Source organism: Euleptes europaea, chromosome 3 (genome assembly GCF_029931775.1).
Source record: "Euleptes europaea isolate rEulEur1 chromosome 3, rEulEur1.hap1, whole genome shotgun sequence".
In the NCBI taxonomy this organism is placed as follows: Eukaryota; Metazoa; Chordata; class Lepidosauria; order Squamata; family Sphaerodactylidae; genus Euleptes; species Euleptes europaea.
This window is the reverse complement of record NC_079314.1, coordinates 44296698-44317333: the sequence shown is the minus strand read 5'-3', so window position 1 is coordinate 44317333 and position 20636 is coordinate 44296698. Positions and strand designations below refer to the sequence as shown.

Here is a 20636-nt window from a genome sequence, read left to right as displayed (position 1 = left end):
ACGCCAATAAACTCTTCCCTCTCCCTGCGCGCGCGCGCCCCCCCCCCTCCCCATCAGAGGCTCCCTGTCTCGAGTAACCGTTTACCTCCCGCTGTCATTTCCCCTCCCCTCAGGTTTTAAATAATGCGCGTGCTGACGTCACGCGGGCGTAGCCTGTGATAAGCGGGGGGGGGGGCGCCGCAGAACAGAGACCTCTCAGAGCGAAGCAATCAGGGTGCCGAGGAAAGCGCCCTTTTTTCGCGGTTCCATCCGGGTTCTTCCCCCGCCCTCCTCCCTCACTGTCTTGTCAGCGTCCAAAATATTAAACCGTCTCCCTGCCTATTTCCCACCCCCCACCCCGCGCTTGTTTCTTTTACGCATGCGCTCCCCCGTCCTCTTTTCCCCTTCAGTAGCTGCCGTTCTTCCTCAGTCTCCAGGGCGGGGAAGGAGGAGCACGGCGCTTCCCCCCCTCCCCAGCCAGGCGCCGGCGCGGCCCCGTTCGAAGAGGGGTCGGTTGGACGCGCGTGCTCGAGCGGAGGCGCTGCTTCTTTGGGGAGGAGAAGAGGAAGAGGTGGCGCCTGCGGAGCCCTTTTTGGATGGCCGGGGGAGAGGCGCCGTTCGCGTGGAGGGGAAACTGAGGCGCAGACCCTTGGCGTGAGGGCGCTGAAGATAAAGGGGCAAGGGAGCTTTGGGGGGGGGAACCTGGCTGATTGGGGATCTTTTGTTTTGAAGAGGGGTGGGCTGCCCCGCTGTCTGTGTGAGGAGAGAGTAGACAGATCCTTCTTCTTGCATCTGTGCTCCCAAACCTGGACTGATCAAGTAGACGCTTTAAACCCCCCCCCCCTCCCTGTTTGATATTTGGTAGAGTTTTTCGTTAAAGCAAACAAACAAACAGACCTTTTGCCCTTCACCCACCCGAAGACCCCCCCCCCACTCCCCCAAGATGGGCTGCACGCTGAGCGCCGAAGACAAGGCGGCGGTGGAGAGGAGTAAAATGATCGACAGGAACCTGCGGGAGGATGGCGAGAAAGCAGCCAGGGAAGTCAAGCTGCTCCTCTTGGGTAAGGGGCGGAGGGGAACGTGTTGAGATTCTCTGTTTCTTTCCCCCTGCTTCCCTGCCCCCCCTTCCTGTCTCTCCCCCCCCTCTATTTCTTTCCTATTGCTTTATTGTACTCTCATGGTTTTCATCTGTTTCTTTCCTCTGCAGCATGACTGGGGTTTGAATGAGCTACATCCACGGGCTCATTCATGCCTTTGTAGGCTTCTGTGGAACACCTTCCACCCTAAGGGGTCTGACCCCACCCCCATGATCGCTAATAATTGGGTGGTACAAGACTCACTTCAACTGAAAGGAAAAAGGGGGCAGGAAACTGCTTCCCCCCTCTTTTTAAATCCCCTTGATAGAGATGATGCTGGTGTAAAAGCATCTTCAAGAGTCTGTTCGTCTCTTATAGCTGTGTGGGCATAAAGGCATTTATGTGTGTGGGGGGTGGGGGTGGGGGGGGAGGCTGCATTTTCAGGCACTGTATTGTTCCCCACGCTGCAGCGTTTTCTGTTGGGCCCGTATTGTCTGTCTGAATGTTCACATGCACCGAACCGTTTCCGTCTTGGTGTCTCTTAGATTGCTTAGGCAGAATCATAACTGCACAGCTGCATAGGTGAAATACCAGAGATGCAAAGGCTGCAGTCATGTGCATGCATATTTGGATGCATGCCCTGCTGAGCTCAATGGGACTCACTGTCGAGGAATAGGGCTGGAATTTGTGTAGGATCAGGCTGTAACTTAGGAAAGATAGATGGGTGATATTAGGATAAGAAATATCACATGATTGCTAGGTTTTCATTTAAGTACTGCCCCATAAGTTGCATGGGATTTGTGGTGGTAGTGAAATTATTGCAAATGAAGTAACATCTGGAAAACTAGCAAGCATTTCCTGTAGTACTGTTAAAATCATTTTGTGGCATATAAATTGAAAGGTGCTAACTTTTTTTGCAGGTGACGATTTTATATACTTTAATTTTTTGGGAGTCCACTTCATAGAGCCAATGTGGCATAGTGGTTAAGACTGTCGGACTAGGGTCTGGGAGACCCGAGTTCGAATCTCCACTCTGCCATGGAAGCTCACTGCACAAGTGCAGGACAGTCTCTCTCTGTCTGTCTCTCGAATTTACCTTACATTGTTATTCTGAGGATAAAATAGAAGAGGGGACAATTATGTAAACTGCTTTTAGTTCCCATTGGGAAGAAAGGTGTATAAGCCCAGTTTATTGCTGTAGTGCATCTCTTTTATTGCATATATATCTGTTGACAGGCATTTCAGGATCACTTCTTACATGACTGTTTTCCTGTACAGATAATCTTTAGTAGAAATCAGTGCAAACCATCACATGTGACAATTATGTGCATAGTTATCTAGCCTAGAATTAGCATTATTTGTTCCCTCAGTTTTTACATAAAATTCCAACAATATCAATCAATTACATTACAGTGTGTCTTGTGGTCTTTGGTTTTATTTTTAAGACTTGTTCTGTCTTAATTCTTTCCTTTTAAAATATAATTGTAGTACCCACTGTCTTCAGGTAGGCAAAAAAGTCTCTATTGAGATAGCTCTGTCAAGAAATTGGTTCCCTTAAGCAGATTCTTGTTCAACTCAAACAATGATTCCGGCTGAGGCCTAGAAAAGATGGAGGGTTCTTTTTCTGAAAACTTACGTCATGTTTAATTGGACCTGCCCTGATGCAGCTGCAGGGCATTTGGTCTAATTGGCAAACTCATCTGATTGGTTGAATTATTTAGTTTTCAGCATATCTCATTGGTCCTTTTACAACATTCACTATACATTTGTTTGGTTAATTAGAATCAAGCCATCGCGGATCATTAAGAGTATAGGGAAGATCCTTCATTCTAGTTTTGCCTTATGTCTTGATTTTGTGTGGGTCATACTGCCCGGAAACCTTTTCTGATACTTCGGACTTTGAAACCCTAGTGGACTCTGTCTTATGGATAATATCTGTATTTTGAATCAGTGCTTGTAAATGTGCTTAGTTCAGACTTATAATTTATGTTTATTCTCACTGTTCACTGCTCTTTTACTGAATACTCCTGTGTAATCTTTTAACAAAACACTTTACCTATGGTGTTCTTGAATTCGGGAGGCTTCAATCTGAATCCAGTACTTTAGCCCTGGCTACAGCTACCAGATTGTTTTCTGAAACTCGCCTTGTAAGTGTTCTACCTTGCAAGGGTGACTTTCTTGATCTTAGTCCCAGGATGGCTGGAGACTTTGTTCTTTGGTCTCTGGCTGGCCGGGTAGAGAAGGGGCAGGTGTGAGTATTCACACTTCAGCCTTTTTGGTTCTGTCTTGCTTGACCTGCCACTATAAGAGATCTTAGCTTTAAGATCCCTTGACAAGCTCCTTTAAATCCCCCCTTCAAAACTGTTTTTAGTTTGATTAATTACTTCCTGTTCACCAACAAGGAACCTGTGTTCTTAAATCATTTGAATACGGAATGTCTTTTTAGTGAACAGGAAGTAAGTTATTAAGCATGGAGAAACAAACTAAAAGAAGCAGTTTCATATGCTATGGATTTAAAAGGGCAATATCTTTGCTGAGCAGGATTTTCTTCCCACTATATGAAACAGTGGGAACTTCCCCTTATCTGTATCACCAGATTTTTATGGGGCTTTGCTATGACCATTTCCATTCTGCTTTGTGAAAAAGGAATCCTTCAGCAGTGCAAAAAGATAATAGTATAGACGCATCCTATGTGCCTGTTTTGCAGGGTGAACATACTTTGTTGCTCATAAAAGTGATACTTGTATTGCAAAATCCTTGCAATTTAAAAGTCCTTTTATGGACTGATAGTATGCAAGTTCCTTTCCAGTGTAATGGTGCAATTAATTGTAACCTCTTGGTTCTATACAAGTCACTTTGGTGTTAAATGAGAAAGTTTGCATTACTGTGTTCAAGTGTGGCCTATAGTAATAATGAGAGTAAAACGAAATAGGAAATTTTCAGAATATGTCATCTTCATTCATTTCCAGGAATGCTTTATTCATACACCTGTTGTGTTTGAAAGTAATGGGTACTCTCTGTGATGCATACACACGTGTACTCTGACTATGACACTGTGGGAACTGCTTTTCTGTGGGTTATTCCCACCACACAGTTATAATTTTACCTAGTTAAACCTTCTGTCGGAATTTTCTTTGATTTGTTCATTTCTCCCCCCTCCCATTCCTTTAAATATTTAAAACATTACACTAAATACATTACACAAAACACCGTGCCACCTAGGATGTGTAAATCATGTACCGTATATACCCATGTATAAGCCGACCCGCGTATAAGCCGAGGTGCCGAATTTCTCCCCAAAAATGGGGAAAAATTAGGCACCCGCGTATAAGCCGAGGGTCGGCTTATAACCCCTCCCCCCCCCGCAGGCTTACCTGACAGGGCTCCCAGCAAAGGCGGTGGTGGCGACGGTGGCCCCCCCGCAGGAGGCTTCCAGGGCGTGGGGAGCTGGGCACGCCCGGCAGCAGGCTTCCCCCGGCCCTTCCAGGGCGGGGGGAGCCAGGTGCGCCCGGCGGCGGTGGCCGCGCGACCTTGCAGCAGCCGCAGGAGGCTCTCACAGGGCGCTCCTGGCCAGGGGAAGCCGCATGGGCCCGGCAGCGATGGTGGCGGCGGTAAGTTGCCCCCTCCCTCCTCCCTCCTCCCCCCTCCCCTACCATATTGACCCGCGTATAAGCCGAGGCTGGCTTTTTCAGCCCTTTTTTTGGGCTGAAAAACTCGGCTTATACACGAGTACATACGGTATGTTTCTGTTTTAATCAAAAGCCAGAAGAGCAAACATACATGATCATTTACAGAATCCTAATTTGCGAAGTTCTGACACCACTTAAAAAGAGTTGAAACCACTTGTGCAGTTTTCAGCGATTTCCTCCCTTTAGCCTTTTCCACGACATACCGCCATAGGTTCTCTTTCAGACTCCTGGAATGGAAATGTAAGCTCGTTTCTAGGTAACAATAAGATAAATTCACATTATAGTGAACAGTATACATGAAACTGCATTATACCGAATGGTCCTTGATCCATTAAAATAAATATTGTCTAGAGATGTAAAATGTCTGGAAATTTTGAAGCCACAGCAAAAATGTGGTTTATTTGTGTGTGGAAACAGACAAATTGTGGTTTGTGTGTGTGAAATATATGCAATATTTACTGTTCTATGAAACCTAAACTATTTTACTGCTTTAACAATATAAAAAGCTTCATTTATAACTTATAAAATTGCTATATTTGATATATATGGGATTTAAAAGTTATAAATGCCTTATTTTTTGTACAAGCAAATTTGCAAATGTACCTAATACTTGAGTGAAAACTGCAAGCGAATGCATTCTGTGTTACCTTAGCCAATGTACCTTAATTTTTGTTATCTGCTTAGAAGGAGGTATCTTCTCACTGAAATTTCAGTTTCCCTCTGAGGCTTTGGCACAGTTCTGCCCCACCTCCTTGTGATCTTTTTTCTCCCTCGTGCAAGATACGGCTCCTTTTTACCCAGTCTGTATCACAGTGGTTTGAGAATGAGGGGAAAAGGGCAACCACATCAGGACAAAAGGACAACAGAGGGCATGCAGCTGTTAAGAAGCAATGAAAGCCCTGTGTGCTCCTCTTGTGAAGATTAGCTGTCTTAGGTGCCGAAATGCATCTCTGATTTAAGAGTTGTATTGTCTATAGCCTGCCCAACTTGTCTTAAAAAGCATTTCACTCATTCTAAAAGTGAAAATATTTCAGAGGATGTTTTTTTCTTCTTCTGGTACTTCCCAAAATTTCAGATTTTTCTATTGGAAAAATTGAAAAAAGTCTGGGGGAAGGGGAAAAAACTTTCCCCCCTGAACTCCCCCCCCGGGCCTTTATATCTCTAGACTTGTCTACTCTGACTGGAAGCTGCTCTCCAGGGTCTTAGGTGGATCTCTTCCACATCACCCACCACCTGATCCTCCAGTGAAGATTCGAGGGATTGAATTAGAGACCTTCTGCATGCATAGCAGATGCTCTAACACTGAGATGGGGCCCCTCACCTGGGAGTACAAGCACAGTTAAATTATACTTGAAAGCTTGCGTGTCCAGTCAAGTGAGCAGGTTGTCTTTTTTGTTCAGTCAGTAATGTGTCTTGATTTTGATTAAGGTGCATTGGGATATTTATATTGGTGTTTATGAAAGAATATAAATGTAAAGGAGCATTGGCTCTGAAGCCTGCCAGAACTTTATTGATGACATTCTATGGAAATGTTTAGGTTACTAAAACACCTGTAGTCCCAGAAGGGCAAAACTCATATGACGGTCCATGAAATCAGCGGGCTTAAACTGGAATAACTTCATATAGCGTTGCGTTTTAAGGTAGATATTTGGGTATGAAGATAAATCAACAGTGCAGTCCTAAGCAGACTCCTCTAAATCCATTGAGGTCAGTGCCCTTAGAATATAATTTTGCTTAGCATTGTGCTGCAATGTAGCAAGAAAGCTGCCAAACTACTCATACAAGGGAGAGATCAAATACGAGGTTGAAAAACATTGTGAAAAGTAGTTGTTTTATGCTATTTAACTGCATTAATTTTCATGCTTATGGTACAGCTTGGAGGCTTGTTTTTATTTTTATCATGTTTCAGAAAACACATGTGTTTATATAATACCATCTCTTTAACTCACTATCATTATCCACTTCAAAAAGTGGTTTTAGATTCTTGTTACATAGAAGCTCTGGATATTGTTTCGGCTGACAAACTACATAACCATCATTAAGAGACTTGCAAGGAGGAGGGGCACTGCAGTTTTCTGAGGCTGGTTTCTGATTTATTAACCACAGTGAACAGAAAGCCATAATTATGCAGGCACTGGCCTTATGTGTTTGAAAACTAATATGACTATGGGTCCTTTCCTCTTGGAGGAATGACTGCTACAATTTTTTTTAAATAGCTGCTGTTTCTAGTTTCTACTGTTGTACTTTTCAGCTAAAAGAAAAATCCAAATGCTTCAAGAGTCATGTGAGAAAGGCTGTACAACATTATTATATTAGCAAATATAATGAATCTTTCCAAGATGTTCATAACACTTTTTTTTGAAGGCCAACACTAGATGGATAGGTTTTTCATTGTTGTAAATAAAATAAATAAATACATTTCCATCATTTACAGTCCACCTTTCTCTCTTGGGCTCAAGGTGGATTACACAGAGTGAGTCAATACAATCGACAGGATGGGGTATTCAATAAACAATACAACAGGATTAGGGTTGCAAAACCAATGAGAAATCTAAAAGAACTGAAGCAAAGTGTAAGTTTTAAATGATACATTAAATGATACAAAAATTACATAGTGGCAAAGGCACGTATACAGGCTGTTGTTGATTTTGCCCATTTGCAGGTTGGCACCTGCAGAAGACCTTACTCAGATGATGAGCGAAGCTGTTGTGGTGGTGCATAGGGGGAGAGGTGGTCTCGCAAATATGAAAGTCCAAGGCAATGAAGGGCTTTGTATGTAGTAGCCAGTACTGTCAGGGCCATATGTTGAGAAGTCAGACCACAACGAAACAGACCAATAGTTTACCTGTCTCTTCTGTGTTGCTGGCAGTGGCAGGCATGTGCTTCACATCAGTGGAACGCAGATGTCATCTACATGGGATGCAGGGTTTTTGTAACAATTACTGAGAATTCACTCTCCCTCCACCCCCATGTCCACTACGAGTGTGACATGCCACTTCATGCTGACCCTATTTGCCATCTGTGACCTTTTCACATCCTAGTAGTAATAACAGAATGCCCGTAAACATATAAATGCCCTTTTTGAAAAGTGCGCTTTTTGTTTCTATCATGGTGGGAACCAGGTCCTTGGGGGGCAAGAGGAGTCTGCAGTTTGGATGACTGTGTATGTATAAAATAAAAAGCAGTGTTAGCACAAAAAGAAAAGAAAAAGCAAGAATGTGTAACCCTTGTGGATCTCAGAATTTGTGAAGATTATCGTATGTGCTTCAGAAGCTCAGTAGGTTTGGCCAGTCCTGTAATCTCTCTTTAATATACTATCATGCAATTCATACAGGAATCCTTCCTGTGCATTGCATTCTAAGGTATACACTGCTTTCTTGGGGTAGATTAACTGAGAGCATTGTACATCCTGCTCAATGTAAATCTGTGTTTGCAGGGGGTTTGGTTTACCAGAATCTCTCTCTTTTTTTTTTTAATATGGTCCATCAAAACTTTTGTGAAGAGAAATGTTTGAAAATTGTTGCCATTGAACATATAATTTAAATATGGAAGTAAATATCAGGCTTTCTGCTAATGTTTTTGTGTGTTTTTCTTAGGAGCTGGTGAGTCTGGAAAAAGCACAATTGTCAAACAGATGAAGTAAGTGTGATTTGTGTGATTATGTTAACACATAATCTTCAGTTAAACCAAAGGCTAAATGTATTTTGTCTTCTTTAGGATTATCCATGAAGCTGGTTATTCAGAAGAAGAATGTAAACAGTACAAAGCTGTTGTCTACAGTAATACAATCCAATCTATTATTGCTATCATTAGAGCAATGGGGAGATTAAAGATAGACTTTGGGGACTCTGCCAGGGCTGTAAGTATTGATGCAACTCCATACTTTGATGTTTATCTTAAATGGTGCACATAATTCTAAAATCCATGTGCCAAAATTCATGAAGTTTGTCTTTACGTGCCGATGATGTTAGAACTCTTTTCACTTTTTCTGTAAATGGATTCCTGGTTGGTCAGCAAGGAAACACAGCTGAAAATCCTGGAGGGAAAGGGCTTTTAAAAAAGAAGATTAAAATTTACTTGTTGAGTTTCAGGCAGAGACAGTCTGAAAGGCAGAGACATATTACCTCCTGCGCAACTGTAAGCACAGCTCCAACAGCTTCCAGGGGGATTGGTTGTGCAGTGCTGCCAAATGAGTAGTGTGCCCAGAGTTCTCATTAAGGTAGTATTTTTGACAGAAGAAGGAAACTTAAAAGTTTGTGCTTTGGGTGTACTATTTCATAGACATGATTGGCTATGAATAGTGCAAATGTACATACACAGTTGTCTTGTTCAGACATCATTTTTCCTTGTGGGAATGGCCTTGTGTTTGCTCCCATCACCACACAGAGAAGTGAAGACCGAAGTGGAAATGCTGGTGTTTGTCGGTGCAGGACCTACCCTGGCCCTGAAACACATCTCAGAGCAAAAGACCTCTTAGAACAGAAATTGCATTACAATAAATGGTGAAATTCTATTCAGCTGATCATTTTTTCCTGCATTAATAATAGGGGAGGTGAAAGCCCAGGGAAAGTCCTCTTTTTTTGGAGGTTGAGAAGGGAATAATGTCTGATAGAGGCCATTGAATGAGGAAAAAAACGGTTTTTCTGGAATGTGTTCAGAACATGAAATAATAACCATTACTGGCCAAGTTTTACCCACTTGAAAGTACCAGTGTCTAAAAAAAATCTAGAAAGAGCAAGTTGTCACATCTTAAAATATGTGCATCCATTGGATCTCCACTGTACCCACCTGGATGTGCCTGCCTCATGCAGATGTGTGCTTGTGTGGAAAAAATATCTACTGTAAACAAATGCTAGTAAGCATCTTCTTGACTTTGTGAAAATTTGCGGTAACTGTCATCTTGAAAGATAAACTGATGATGACTCATGCTATTTAAAAAAAATCTCAGCACAGGATTTAAAGTCTGTTTAACTTGGTATATGTTGTTCCAAAGCCATTTGACATCTCTTTCCATGTTGCAAAGTAAACAGCTCTATTACCCATTGCAGAAGAATGTGAAAACTTAGAATAACAATATATATTTTTAATTACACCTTTTTTAAACAGGATGATGCCAGGCAACTCTTTGTTCTAGCTGGATCAGCGGAGGAAGGTTTTATGACAGCAGAACTTGCTGGCGTTATCAAGAGATTGTGGAAAGACACTGGTGTTCAACTTTGTTTTATCAGATCCAGAGAATATCAGCTCAATGACTCTGCAGCATAGTAAGCATAAGACAACAGTTAAGCCTTCATTGGTAGTATTATGGGGGTAGCCCACACTTGCCAGACTTATCAGGGTCCTAAAAAAACCATGTAGCAAGGGAGCGTCAGGCAAACTCAAAGAAGGGGGTCTCATTCTAAAGTCTGATATTTCCAGAACGAGAACTTATCCCTAAAACAGAGTGCTTTTAGTTGTAAATTATTTTAGTTCCTGTACAATGGGAAATTATTTTGCCAGAAGGCTGAAATATATAAAAAAGACTAATTAGCCTGCAATGAATGGTCTTTTATTTTTATTTAATAATTATTTGCATTCGGGTAATCTGGAATTTTAAATGTATACTGTAATTGAAAAATCCCTATGCTTCTGTTGCTTCCCGGAGAGTTGACAGTTATAATATCATAGGCAATAGTGCATTAAAATAATGTTTGTGTCCAGTATTTTGTGCCAGTTCTGAAGCAGCAGAATGTTTACATTACATTAAGATAAGGGTTTTCTTCATTCATTAAAGGAAAAGTTAGGCATTGAAGATCTGACAAGGTGCAGTGAGACCAGTATGGTGTAGTGCTTAGAGTAACAGACTAGGACCTGGATGATCCCAGTTAGAATCCCCACTTTGCCGTGGGATCTCATTGGATGACCTTGGTCCAGTCACTTTCTCTCAGTCAGGCCTACCTCACAGTGTTGTTGATGATAAAATGGAAGAGAGAAATCTAAGCTGCTTTGGATCCCCCTTTGGAGAGAAAGGGGATAAAGGAAAGAAAGAAGCTGAGGGTCTATGGCTGGAACTATAGCTCTAGGAACTTTGATCACACTATATTTCCCCCCTTTTAATATACAAATCCAATGCCTTTTTTACTAAGCGATAGGGACCCCAAGGCTACATTGTCAGTGGCAAGATTTGTTTCAATCCTTATATCCCTCCAACACTAGATATATGCTGCTCAAGATCAATTGATCAAGGAGCTTCTAAGGGATAAAAGGAAAAAAAGGAACCATAGTTTTGAAAAGCAGCTGATGCGGAGAGTATAGAGGGGTTGGATCACTACAGAGGGGGGGAGTGTTGACTTTCCACCTGTGCCATTTATGAAGAGAGATTACTGTCATCCCTTCAACCTGCCAGCAGTGAAAAAAGATTTTAAATAACAACTTAGTGGGGGAGGGTGGCATGACTTCTCTTGAAGGAACAGCAGGAGACATTATTCCACTCCCCCCACCATACACACACTGTGAGGTTAACCCCCCCCATTCTAATCCAGATTCCCACATCCAGGAAGGGTGCTTTTAACAAAAGGAAAAGACATTTACATATCTGATAATAGCTCACAAGTCTCTCTTTTACCTGTACCCAGAGATCCCATTGTAATTAATACTGATGATATTATGAACCCTCGAGTGCATTCTTTGTGTAATTATCTCTCCACTTTAAATAGTAATTATTAATAATTTCATATTATTTCTTTAAATTCTTCATTGCCAAATGCATCTTATTAAGAAAAACTTTTAAACTGCTAATCTGTTTTGCAAACGTAGGAGGTTTAAGATCGGTCGCTACATAATGTTGAAGCAAATAAATTAGTGATTGCGTCAATTGTCTCTGAAACAATGCATTTTACATTGAACATTGAGTCAGGTGACACAAGGAACACAAGAGGTTTAATTTTAGAGATAAAAAAACAGCAGGTGAGAGAAATAGGAAAAGAGACTGGAGAAAGCAAGAACAAATAGGGATTGCGAAATCACTATAGTGTTAACTTCGTAATGATCAGTTGCCGCAATGTGCTGGTTCTTGGTGTTTTGTATGTGTGTGTTTTTGGAATTACATCTGTTTGTTTACTTTGTTTATACCCTACCTTTTTCTCCAGAGGGGACCCAAAGACACCTACATCATTTTCCTCTCCTTATTTAACCTCGCAATAACCCTGTGAGTTTGGTTAGGCTGAGAGTGTGTGACTGGCCCGAGGCCACAGAGTGAGCTTCCATGGTGGAGTGGGGGATTCCAACCTGGGTTTCCCATATTCTAGTCCAGCACTCTAACTATTACACTGCAAGTTATGAAATAAGGGAAAATGCGTAGCCTACATTATTACACTAGATTGTTATAACATTATAATGCTATAGTGCTTTGTCAGTTACCATTTTTTTGGATAATGTGGGTGCATATGTGTGTCGGGGAAATAGCAACTACAATGGGCAGAGGCAAGGAAAATGGCCGTCATGTAGGCAGGATCTGCAAAAATGTGCACTTTTCCATCCTCAGTGTTCATTGGTGTTGTTATTGCGATCTTTCCAAAACGATCCTATCACTCAGGTTTGCAAAGCTCATAGCAAAACGGGAGTGGGGAGGCACAGAAGCAGGATGCAAAGAGGGCAACAATATGTGGATGTTCCCCCAAACCACTCTGCTCTAAGGAATTGAATGTGGAGCAAAGCGTCTGTGAGGAAACAATCTTGGCTGCAAGCTTGGACTTTGGTTGCTTAAATCTCATCAAATTTAGAACTGCCTTATTCCCCAAAGGTCATTTTTACAGCGTAATCTAAATAAAGGGAGGATACTCAGTAAATACTGGAAGGCAACTCCTGCTGGTTTTAGTGGGGCTTACTGAGGAGTGTACACTGGATTTTAGCCTTGGAGTACTTGACTTTATAACCTGCTCCTTGGCTGTCTTCCTACTTTGAAATGGGTGAACACTGTGCTTGGAATGGCAGCGCAGAGGAGTTTAAAGACCCTCCCCCCGGGCTTCCAGGGAGTCCCTAGAAGCTGGGCGGGGGGTCTTGAAGTGCTCTGCGCTGCCTGGGATGGCAGCGCTGAGGAGTTTAAAGACCCCCCCGCCGGGCTTCCAGGGGCAGTACACCATTTGATTCAGAATATATTTTTTCTTGTTTTCCTCCTCTAAAAACTAGGTGCGTCTTATGGTCTTATGGAGCGAAAAATACGGTATATGCTAATAGTATAGTTGCATGTCTGCACACTTTAATTTATCCTTCATGTTCGTTATTTTCAGCTACTTGAATGACTTGGACAGGATAGCCCAAACAAGCTACATCCCAACACAGCAAGATGTTCTCAGGACTCGAGTGAAAACTACAGGAATAGTGGAAACCCACTTTACGTTCAAAGATCTCCATTTTAAGTGAGTTAAGCACATTTAAACAAGACCTGTATTTTCTATTCATGATTGGTTAGAAAATTTGAATTGTTTCTCATAACAAAATGGGAACAACCTATTCTGTACATGAGGATACTTTCCTAGCTGTCACTAGAAAATACCATCATCCAAACACAGGTTTTTTTTAAAGCCTGTGGAGAGGCCAGAAGAGAAAGTGTTCCATTTTCAGACTTGGTCTTTGGTAAAGAAAAACATAATGATTTTGGTATTCCCTTCCTTAAGGCCTGAGTGTGTATAAAATAGTTATATTTCCATCCTTTGAAACATTTAAAATGCTGTTAGGGTAAACGAAGCAAATTCATTTGTCAAGTATTTATTAATTTAAACATTTCTATCCTGCATATATACCACAGCAACTCATGTCACCTTGCAAATGCCTGACCAGCAGCCCTTGGGCCATTCAAAACATAAAACAATGAGCGACACTCAATAATGCCAGTTATAACGAACCACATCCCACAACACGATCCCATACGCTTGATTTCCTGCCAAACCCGATCTGAACAAAAGTAGCCTTGCATCTTCTCTGAAAACAGGCTAAAGCAGGAACCTTCCTCGCATCCTTGGGGAAGGTATTCCGTAGGTCCAGGGCTACCACCAAGAAAGCAGCAGCCCAAGCAGTGGCTGATGGGAGGGAGGGCTTTACTAGAGAAAGGATGTGGGAGTTTCTGAACTAATGCACAGGCACATAACGGACTTCTAGAAATCATTAGAAATCATTGTCTCTATGAATCATTAGATTTGTATGATACCTGCTGGAAAATGGGAAAAGGCAATTGAAAAAACACCTTTACTCTTGGGGGGGTGTAAATACCTGGAGGAATAAATAACATAGTGATGTAGGAAACATTAAAAATGAATACTCTACCTACCTTAGTTACCTTTCAAACAGTATACCCATATAGTATATCTATATAGTGATAGACCTCAGATCCCAATCTTTAAACAAGACTGTAGGCACCTTGATTGCCATAAGTCAGCCTTGTCTTCCCTCCATTTCCCCTTGCAGATGCATGAAAAGTGCCATTGCAGATCTTGGGCTTGTACTGAGGCTGCCTTCACATTGCAGAACAGCCTTTTTGAGAATGTTAGGAGGGCACCCCCCCGCCCCCCAATAGCCGTTAAGCAGCTTTGGAAGATTGAACTGTCTACAAAGGCATAAAACAATGTTTTATCTCATGTTGGCATTCTGGATTTCCTATTTGCATTGGTTACATTGCTGTTTGAATTGACAAATGTTAAACAAATACATTTAAGGAGGTAGAGAGAATGCTGCTAATAAAGCCCTGTAATGTGTAGCATTACAGTGGCAAAGCACAAGTTACAAATTTTGGCCGTGGAAAAGAATTGCTCCTTTCCTTTGAACAGAAGAAAATCAATACTAAAGCGCTGGTAGTATTCACAGGTTGAAGCCTGCACCAGTAAGCAAAGAAATCTGTTGCTTAAAAGTTCTGTGGTCAAATTTTGCTTATACGGTCATAAAACAAACAGTTTGGAGCAGAATGTAAACTGGCTAGAATTTTGTTAGCCTCTGTTTTCAAACCATAGTTAACCTGATTAGAAGAACTCTTGTTTGGGGAAGGATGCATCCTTAAAATCCATCACTTAATGTATGTTTTCTGTTTGGCAGGATGTTTGATGTTGGAGGCCAACGCTCAGAACGGAAGAAATGGATTCATTGCTTTGAGGGAGTTACAGCCATAATTTTTTGTGTGGCACTTAGTGATTATGACTTGGTCCTTGCTGAAGATGAGGAAATGGCAAGTAAATCAATTTTTGAAAGCAAAAAGCCTCTCTAACTACCAATGTGAACTATAAGCATGAAAACCAAAACCTCATCTGCAATCCTAAATCCTAAGCAGAGCTGCACCCTTCTAAGCCTGTTGACTTCAACTGATGTAGTAGGTCAGTGATGGCGAACCTTTTAGAGACCGAGTGCCCAAACTGCAACCCAAAACCCACTTATTTATCGTGAAGTGCCAACACAGCTAGAAGTCCACATGGGGCTATGGGTTGCCAGGTCCCTCTTTGCCACCTGCGGGAGGTTTTTTGGGGCGGAGCCTGAGGATGGTGGGGTTTGGGGAGGGACTTCAATGCCATAGAGTCCAATTGCCAAAGCGGCCATTTTCTCCAGGTGAACTGAAATAGCAGTTCTCCTGCTACTACCTGGAGGTTGGCAACCCTGCATGGGCGGCTGAGCAGGGGAAGGAAAGCAGCTGGAGCATAGCCCCCACCCCTTCAATTTGGTTCTTTTTCCAACTGTTATCTTCATACGAATCAAAAAAGACTGTTAAGCGGGGGGGGGGCTGATGGTGGGGACAGCCTCTCAGAGGCACCTTCGGTTGCATGAACGAACAGAGTGGAAACCCGAGCTAAGGGAAGGGCTTGGCTCCAGCACAAACGCCAGGCGGGCCCCCGTTCGGCCCTCACTGCCAACCCCCTGCCCTGCAGTCACCAACCAGACGGCCACCCAGGCGTCCCACTCCCAGTCCAGCCCTGTCCCGGCTCCGCCTCTTCCAGTCCTTGGCAGAAGGCTCGTCATTGTCTTCACTTCCGGAGCGCGCAGCCAGCAACTGCGGAGAAGGCACTGGGAAGGAGCCCGGCGCTTCCCAGAGGAGCCGGGAAGGCACCGCTGGTCCCCAGCCTCCTCAGCCGGGGGAACAAACTCAGGCAAACTCTGTGCTGGGGCGACGGCTCGCGTGCCCACAGAGAGGGCTCTGAGTGCCACCTCTGGCACGCGTGCCATAGGTTTGCCACCACTGTAGTAGGTGGTAACTCTACTTAGGATTGTATGTTAGGAGTCAGATCCTTTTACTTAAACTGCATATTTCACGGTTGTATTTGTTTCAGTTTGATATGTAGTGCCAAAGTCTATTTTGTATGCATTAATAGACTATTTGGGTTCTGGCCACTGCCTGTACTTTTCCCCTCTTAGTTCTAGTTCTAACTTTAAACAAGAGTTGGAGAAAAGAATGCTAGAATGATTCCCCCTATTTTTAACTTTGTATAATAAGGGAATAATCGTCTGGGCACCATTTTAGCTAATTTAATTTTTAAGGCTATACACACACACACACACGTGTGTGTGTGTGTATGTATATATGTATGTTTATAGTTTGTTTCTTAATTCGTTGACTATTGTATATTATGTTTGCTGTTAGCCGCCCTGAGCCTGCCTTGTGCCAGGAAAGGGAAGTAGAAATCTAATTAAATAAATAAAATAATAAATTAACATAACCAGTGGAAGGACTTCCTTACTCTTCCCTTCCACTCTCCTTTACATATCTTCTATAATATTTCATAAGTTCTATTACTCTTTTCACCTTAAACCAAATCCCATCCATCCAAAGTTAAGCAGTTTGAAACTTTCAGTTTGAGAGTTATGTACATGATTAATAGTACAATCTTGTACAGAGTTACTCAGTGAAATCGGTGGTCTTTGGGATAATTCTGTATAGGATTAATGTCTTCTCATTGTCTGAAATATCGAATCTCCCAAATAAAAATGGATTTTTTTTATCCAGCTGACCATTTGGTTTCTGCCTGGAAGCATTCCAGTCATAGGGAGAAAATTCTGTTCCTTGACATGCAAAAAATAGTTTGGATTTCCTGATTATTGGTATGCAAAGCAACAAGCAAGCACTTATTTATTTACGTTATTACGTTACAGTCTGCCTTTCTCACTGGGACTCAAGGCGGATTACATAGAGTGAGTCAATACAGTGAACAGGAATGGGACATTCAGTAAACAATGAAATAGGATTTGGGTTGTAGAATCTAAAAATAGAATTGAAGCAAAGCATAAGTGTTAACACAACACATAAAATTATGCAAGATTACATAGTAGGATCTAATTTACAGCAAATTATGCACAGTAGTATAGACCATAGCCCCTAATAATTTGTCCAAGTAACTTTGTGAATCTTTTATACAGTGCTATTCTATTGCCCACATAGAAAAGCCCTCTTGAATAGTTCAGTTTTGCATAGTTAGCTGGAAGCCAGGAGAGTGGGAGTCTTCCTGACATCCTCAGGCAAGTCATTCCATCAGGTGGGGGCCACAACATGAAGGCACGTGTATGGGCAGTTGTTGATTTTGCCCATTTGCAGGTTGGTTCCTGGTGGAGCATAGAGGGAGGGGTGGTTTTGCAAATATGAGGGTCCAAGGCCATGAAGGGCTTTGTATGTAACAGCCGATACCTTTGAGTCCAGTGGAGTGACTGTAGAATGGAAAGTGATATGCATGCTCCATTTAGCTCCTGATAATTGCTGAGTTGTGGCATTCTGCACCAGCTGGAGTTTCCGAATTGATTTTGATGGGAGAACGATGTACAGTGTGTTACAGTAGTCTAGTCTCAATGTCACCATGGCATGGATCCAGGGGCCAGATAGCTGTGTCAAAGTAAGAGGCCGTTTTTCAAGCTAGGCTGAGTTGGAAGAATGCCTTTTTTGCAACTGCTTTAACTTGCTTCTCCAGCAATAACATTGGGCCCACTGTTACCCCTGAGGCTCTTAACTGAGTCAGCAAGGTTCAGATGAACCCCATTGAATGTGCGGAGCATAATATCTTTCGAGACCTCTGGTTTCCCAACCAGCATTACTTCTGTCTTTTCAGGATTTAGTTTCAATTGGTTCACTCTTAGCCATTTAACCAAAGCTGCCAGGTAGCTATTTAAGATCTCTATTGCATCACTAGGAGATTTGGATAAGAATATATACTAAGGATATGTGGTAATTTCTTTCCATTGCAGAATAGGATGCACGAGAGCATGAAATTGTTTGACAGCATTTGCAACAATAAATGGTTTACAGACACATCTATTATCCTCTTCTTAAATAAGAAGGATCTCTTTGAAGAAAAAATCAAAAGGAGTCCGCTCACAATTTGTTACCCAGAATACGCAGGTATTTAATTTTTTAAGTAAAAAAAGGAAGCAGAAAAAAATATTGATTTGAAATTTCTATGTAAAATAGGCTGTGAAGAAAGCTGTTGTACATTAATTATCTGCAATTATATGCAAGATTGAGTGTACTCATTTGTGATATTTTAATAATTGGTTAACTGAGGTATTATCTACAATCTGCATAATATGTGAATGAATATAGTTTGACTCGTGTTCATTTTACCAATTGGTAATGTGAGTTTTGATCCTTGTTCATGAGAAGTCAAAAGTCAGAAGCAGGTTTTCATCTTTACTAGATGTTCCAGAGAGGAACTATGCTAAGGAATATTGTTCAAGCTGAGCAGAAGATTTCCTTTGAGAAAATCAGCCAATAGGCAATCTTGTCCAGTGCAGTCTTCCCTTGTACTGAAATGCTGGTGTGTTGTAGGGGACACTTCCAGTTCATGTGGAGTGATTGGGGAAGCCCAAGATGCTTTGCCAGTAGAGATGTGAAGGCCCCCCAAAAATCCAGAACAATTTGGACAGAAAAATTTGAATTTTGCGGAAGTACTGACAAAAACTCCTACGAAATATTTTCTCTTTTAGAGTGCAAGATACATTTTTGCGCCCAGAAGGAGATACCTGACCTTCATGAGGGCAGCATGCAGGGCTTTCATTGCTTCTGTGGCCCTTTTGACCTGACTCTTCTCTTGTGGTTGACCTTTTTAACCTCTTCTTCAAACCACTATGACACATACGCCCACAGATTGGGTATCAGACTCCTTATTGACCTACCTTGCTGGAGGGGAAAAAGGATCAAAAGGAAGTGGGGCAGAAACTGCACCAAAGCCTCAGAGGAAAACTCTGAGAGTTTCATAGAGAACTGGGCTCTCTCTAACCAGTAGCTACAGAAGGAAGAAGACAGCACGTAGCTGGAACTGCGTGTATCTGTACAGATTTTATTATTTACCCTTTGTGTGAACTTTTTTCTAACCAAATAATGTATTTTATGTTATCTAACACAATGCTTGTGTTTTCTATTTAACTCCTATTTTTTTCTACTTTTGAGATAGCAAAAATTAACAAACTACATCAGCTTGTTGTTTTCTCTTAAGCATTGGGTATATTTGCAATTTTGCTTGTAGAAAACCAAGACATTTATAATTTCTGAATTCCATAAATATTTCAAATGCTGCAATTTTATATGTTAAGTAAGTTATAAATGATGCATTTTCTGTTAATGTGGTAAAATTAGTTTAGGCTCGATAGGACAGCAAATAATGCATGTATTTAAACTTTTATTTAAAATTTCTGTTTGGTTTCTTCCCCGCCCCCCTGAAAAAATAGTAAATTTTATGTCTATAGCTGTATGGAAGTAACAGGAGTATGGCTTTAAGACTGAATGTTGCTTGGCCTGTTGATTGTTTGACCTTGATTGGTGGGGGAGGTTTTTTAAAGGCATAAGCCTCATCCTGAAGTCAGCCGTTTTTCCCCCCCTCTTCTGACTGCCTTCACTAGTGAGTAGGGTGGTTTTATTTGCTTGTTATATATCTGAGAGCGTTTTCTTTAAAATAAACTTTGTTTTATAAAACTAATGAGAAGAGCTTGTGAGTGCAACTTTCCTGGGGACGAACCGAAGGCAAGAGAGGTAAGGCTTTGGCAAAGAAAAGCTCTCGTCCTTATTAAACGAACCTTGGCCATTGGGAGACTGAAAGGCTGTCGTCAGCATTTTGGTCCTGGGCAAGAGGTTGCCGTTCGACACAATAGTGTATAAGAAAGAATATGATAAGTACATTTTTTTAGTTATATAAAGAATTGCTTGTCACATTTTCCTCCCTGTCCTTAGTATATTTGAATTTCATAATGTTAAAAGGAAGTTTTTAAAACAAGCTCCTAAGAACATGTAATTCTGGTTGCCTCACACGCACCTGTCATAGGACAACTGAAAGCATACCCGTTAACAGTGTAGTGTTCCTTAATGTGCATCTGACGTTCCTGAAGCCAGCTTCAGCAAACCTTCACATTCTGAGAGGTGGAAGAGAATCTCATATTTCCTCAATTTCAGCTTTGATGTATTCACTTTGATGGTTAATTATTTTAGAACTGAAGTCTTGTATACTTATCTTTCCTCAGGATCAAATACATATGAAGAGGCAGCTGCGTATATCCAGTGTCAATTTGAGGACTTGAACAAGAGAAAAGATACGAAGGAAATTTATACTCATTTCACATGTGCCACAGATACAAAAAATGTGCAGTTCGTCTTTGATGCTGTCACTGATGTCATCATAAAGAATAACCTGAAAGACTGTGGCTTATTCTAAACATTTACATAAAATTGTTTTCTCTGTGCGCTCTTTTTCCTTTTTTGTTTTTTTGCATTAACCAAATGAAAGAGCCTTTTTAAAAGGCCATGAATATGAATATGTTTGTGCGTTTTTATTTATTCATTCTAATCCTGGTCCTGAATAAGGTTAAAGAACCGGTTGACAAATTTACTGGTAACAGATGCAAAACAATGACTAGACCAATACAGTATTTGGTAGTTTGAGCAGCTTTATTTATGTTTGTTGTATAG

The 20636-nt window shown here is 41.6% G+C and overlaps 1 protein-coding gene across 1 annotated transcript; it reads left to right on the top strand.

Annotated features, from left to right (window-relative positions):
* Positions 1–884: 884 nt before the first annotated feature.
* GNAI1 (G protein subunit alpha i1) lies at positions 885–20388 on the top strand. The gene is made up of 8 exons (XM_056847652.1): positions 885–1040; positions 8341–8383; positions 8462–8603; positions 9851–10008; positions 13012–13140; positions 14807–14936; positions 17927–18080; positions 20192–20388. The coding sequence occupies exons 1-8, from the start codon at positions 923–925 to the stop codon at positions 20380–20382; spliced, it is 1065 nt and encodes a 354-aa protein (XP_056703630.1). The 5' UTR covers positions 885–922; the 3' UTR covers positions 20383–20388.
* Positions 20389–20636: the final 248 nt, after the last annotated feature.

Excerpts from the sequence above, each read along its gene's own strand:
- GNAI1 (XM_056847652.1), top strand. The coding sequence starts at position 923 with ATGGGCTGCACGCTGAGCGCCGAAGACAAGGCGGCGGTGGAGAGGAGT. Across the intron at positions 10,009-13,011 it reads CTCAATGACTCTGCAGCATA|CTACTTGAATGACTTGGACA; the intron begins GTAAGCATAAGA and ends CGTTATTTTCAG. Across the intron at positions 13,141-14,806 it reads TTCAAAGATCTCCATTTTAA|GATGTTTGATGTTGGAGGCC; the intron begins GTGAGTTAAGCA and ends TCTGTTTGGCAG.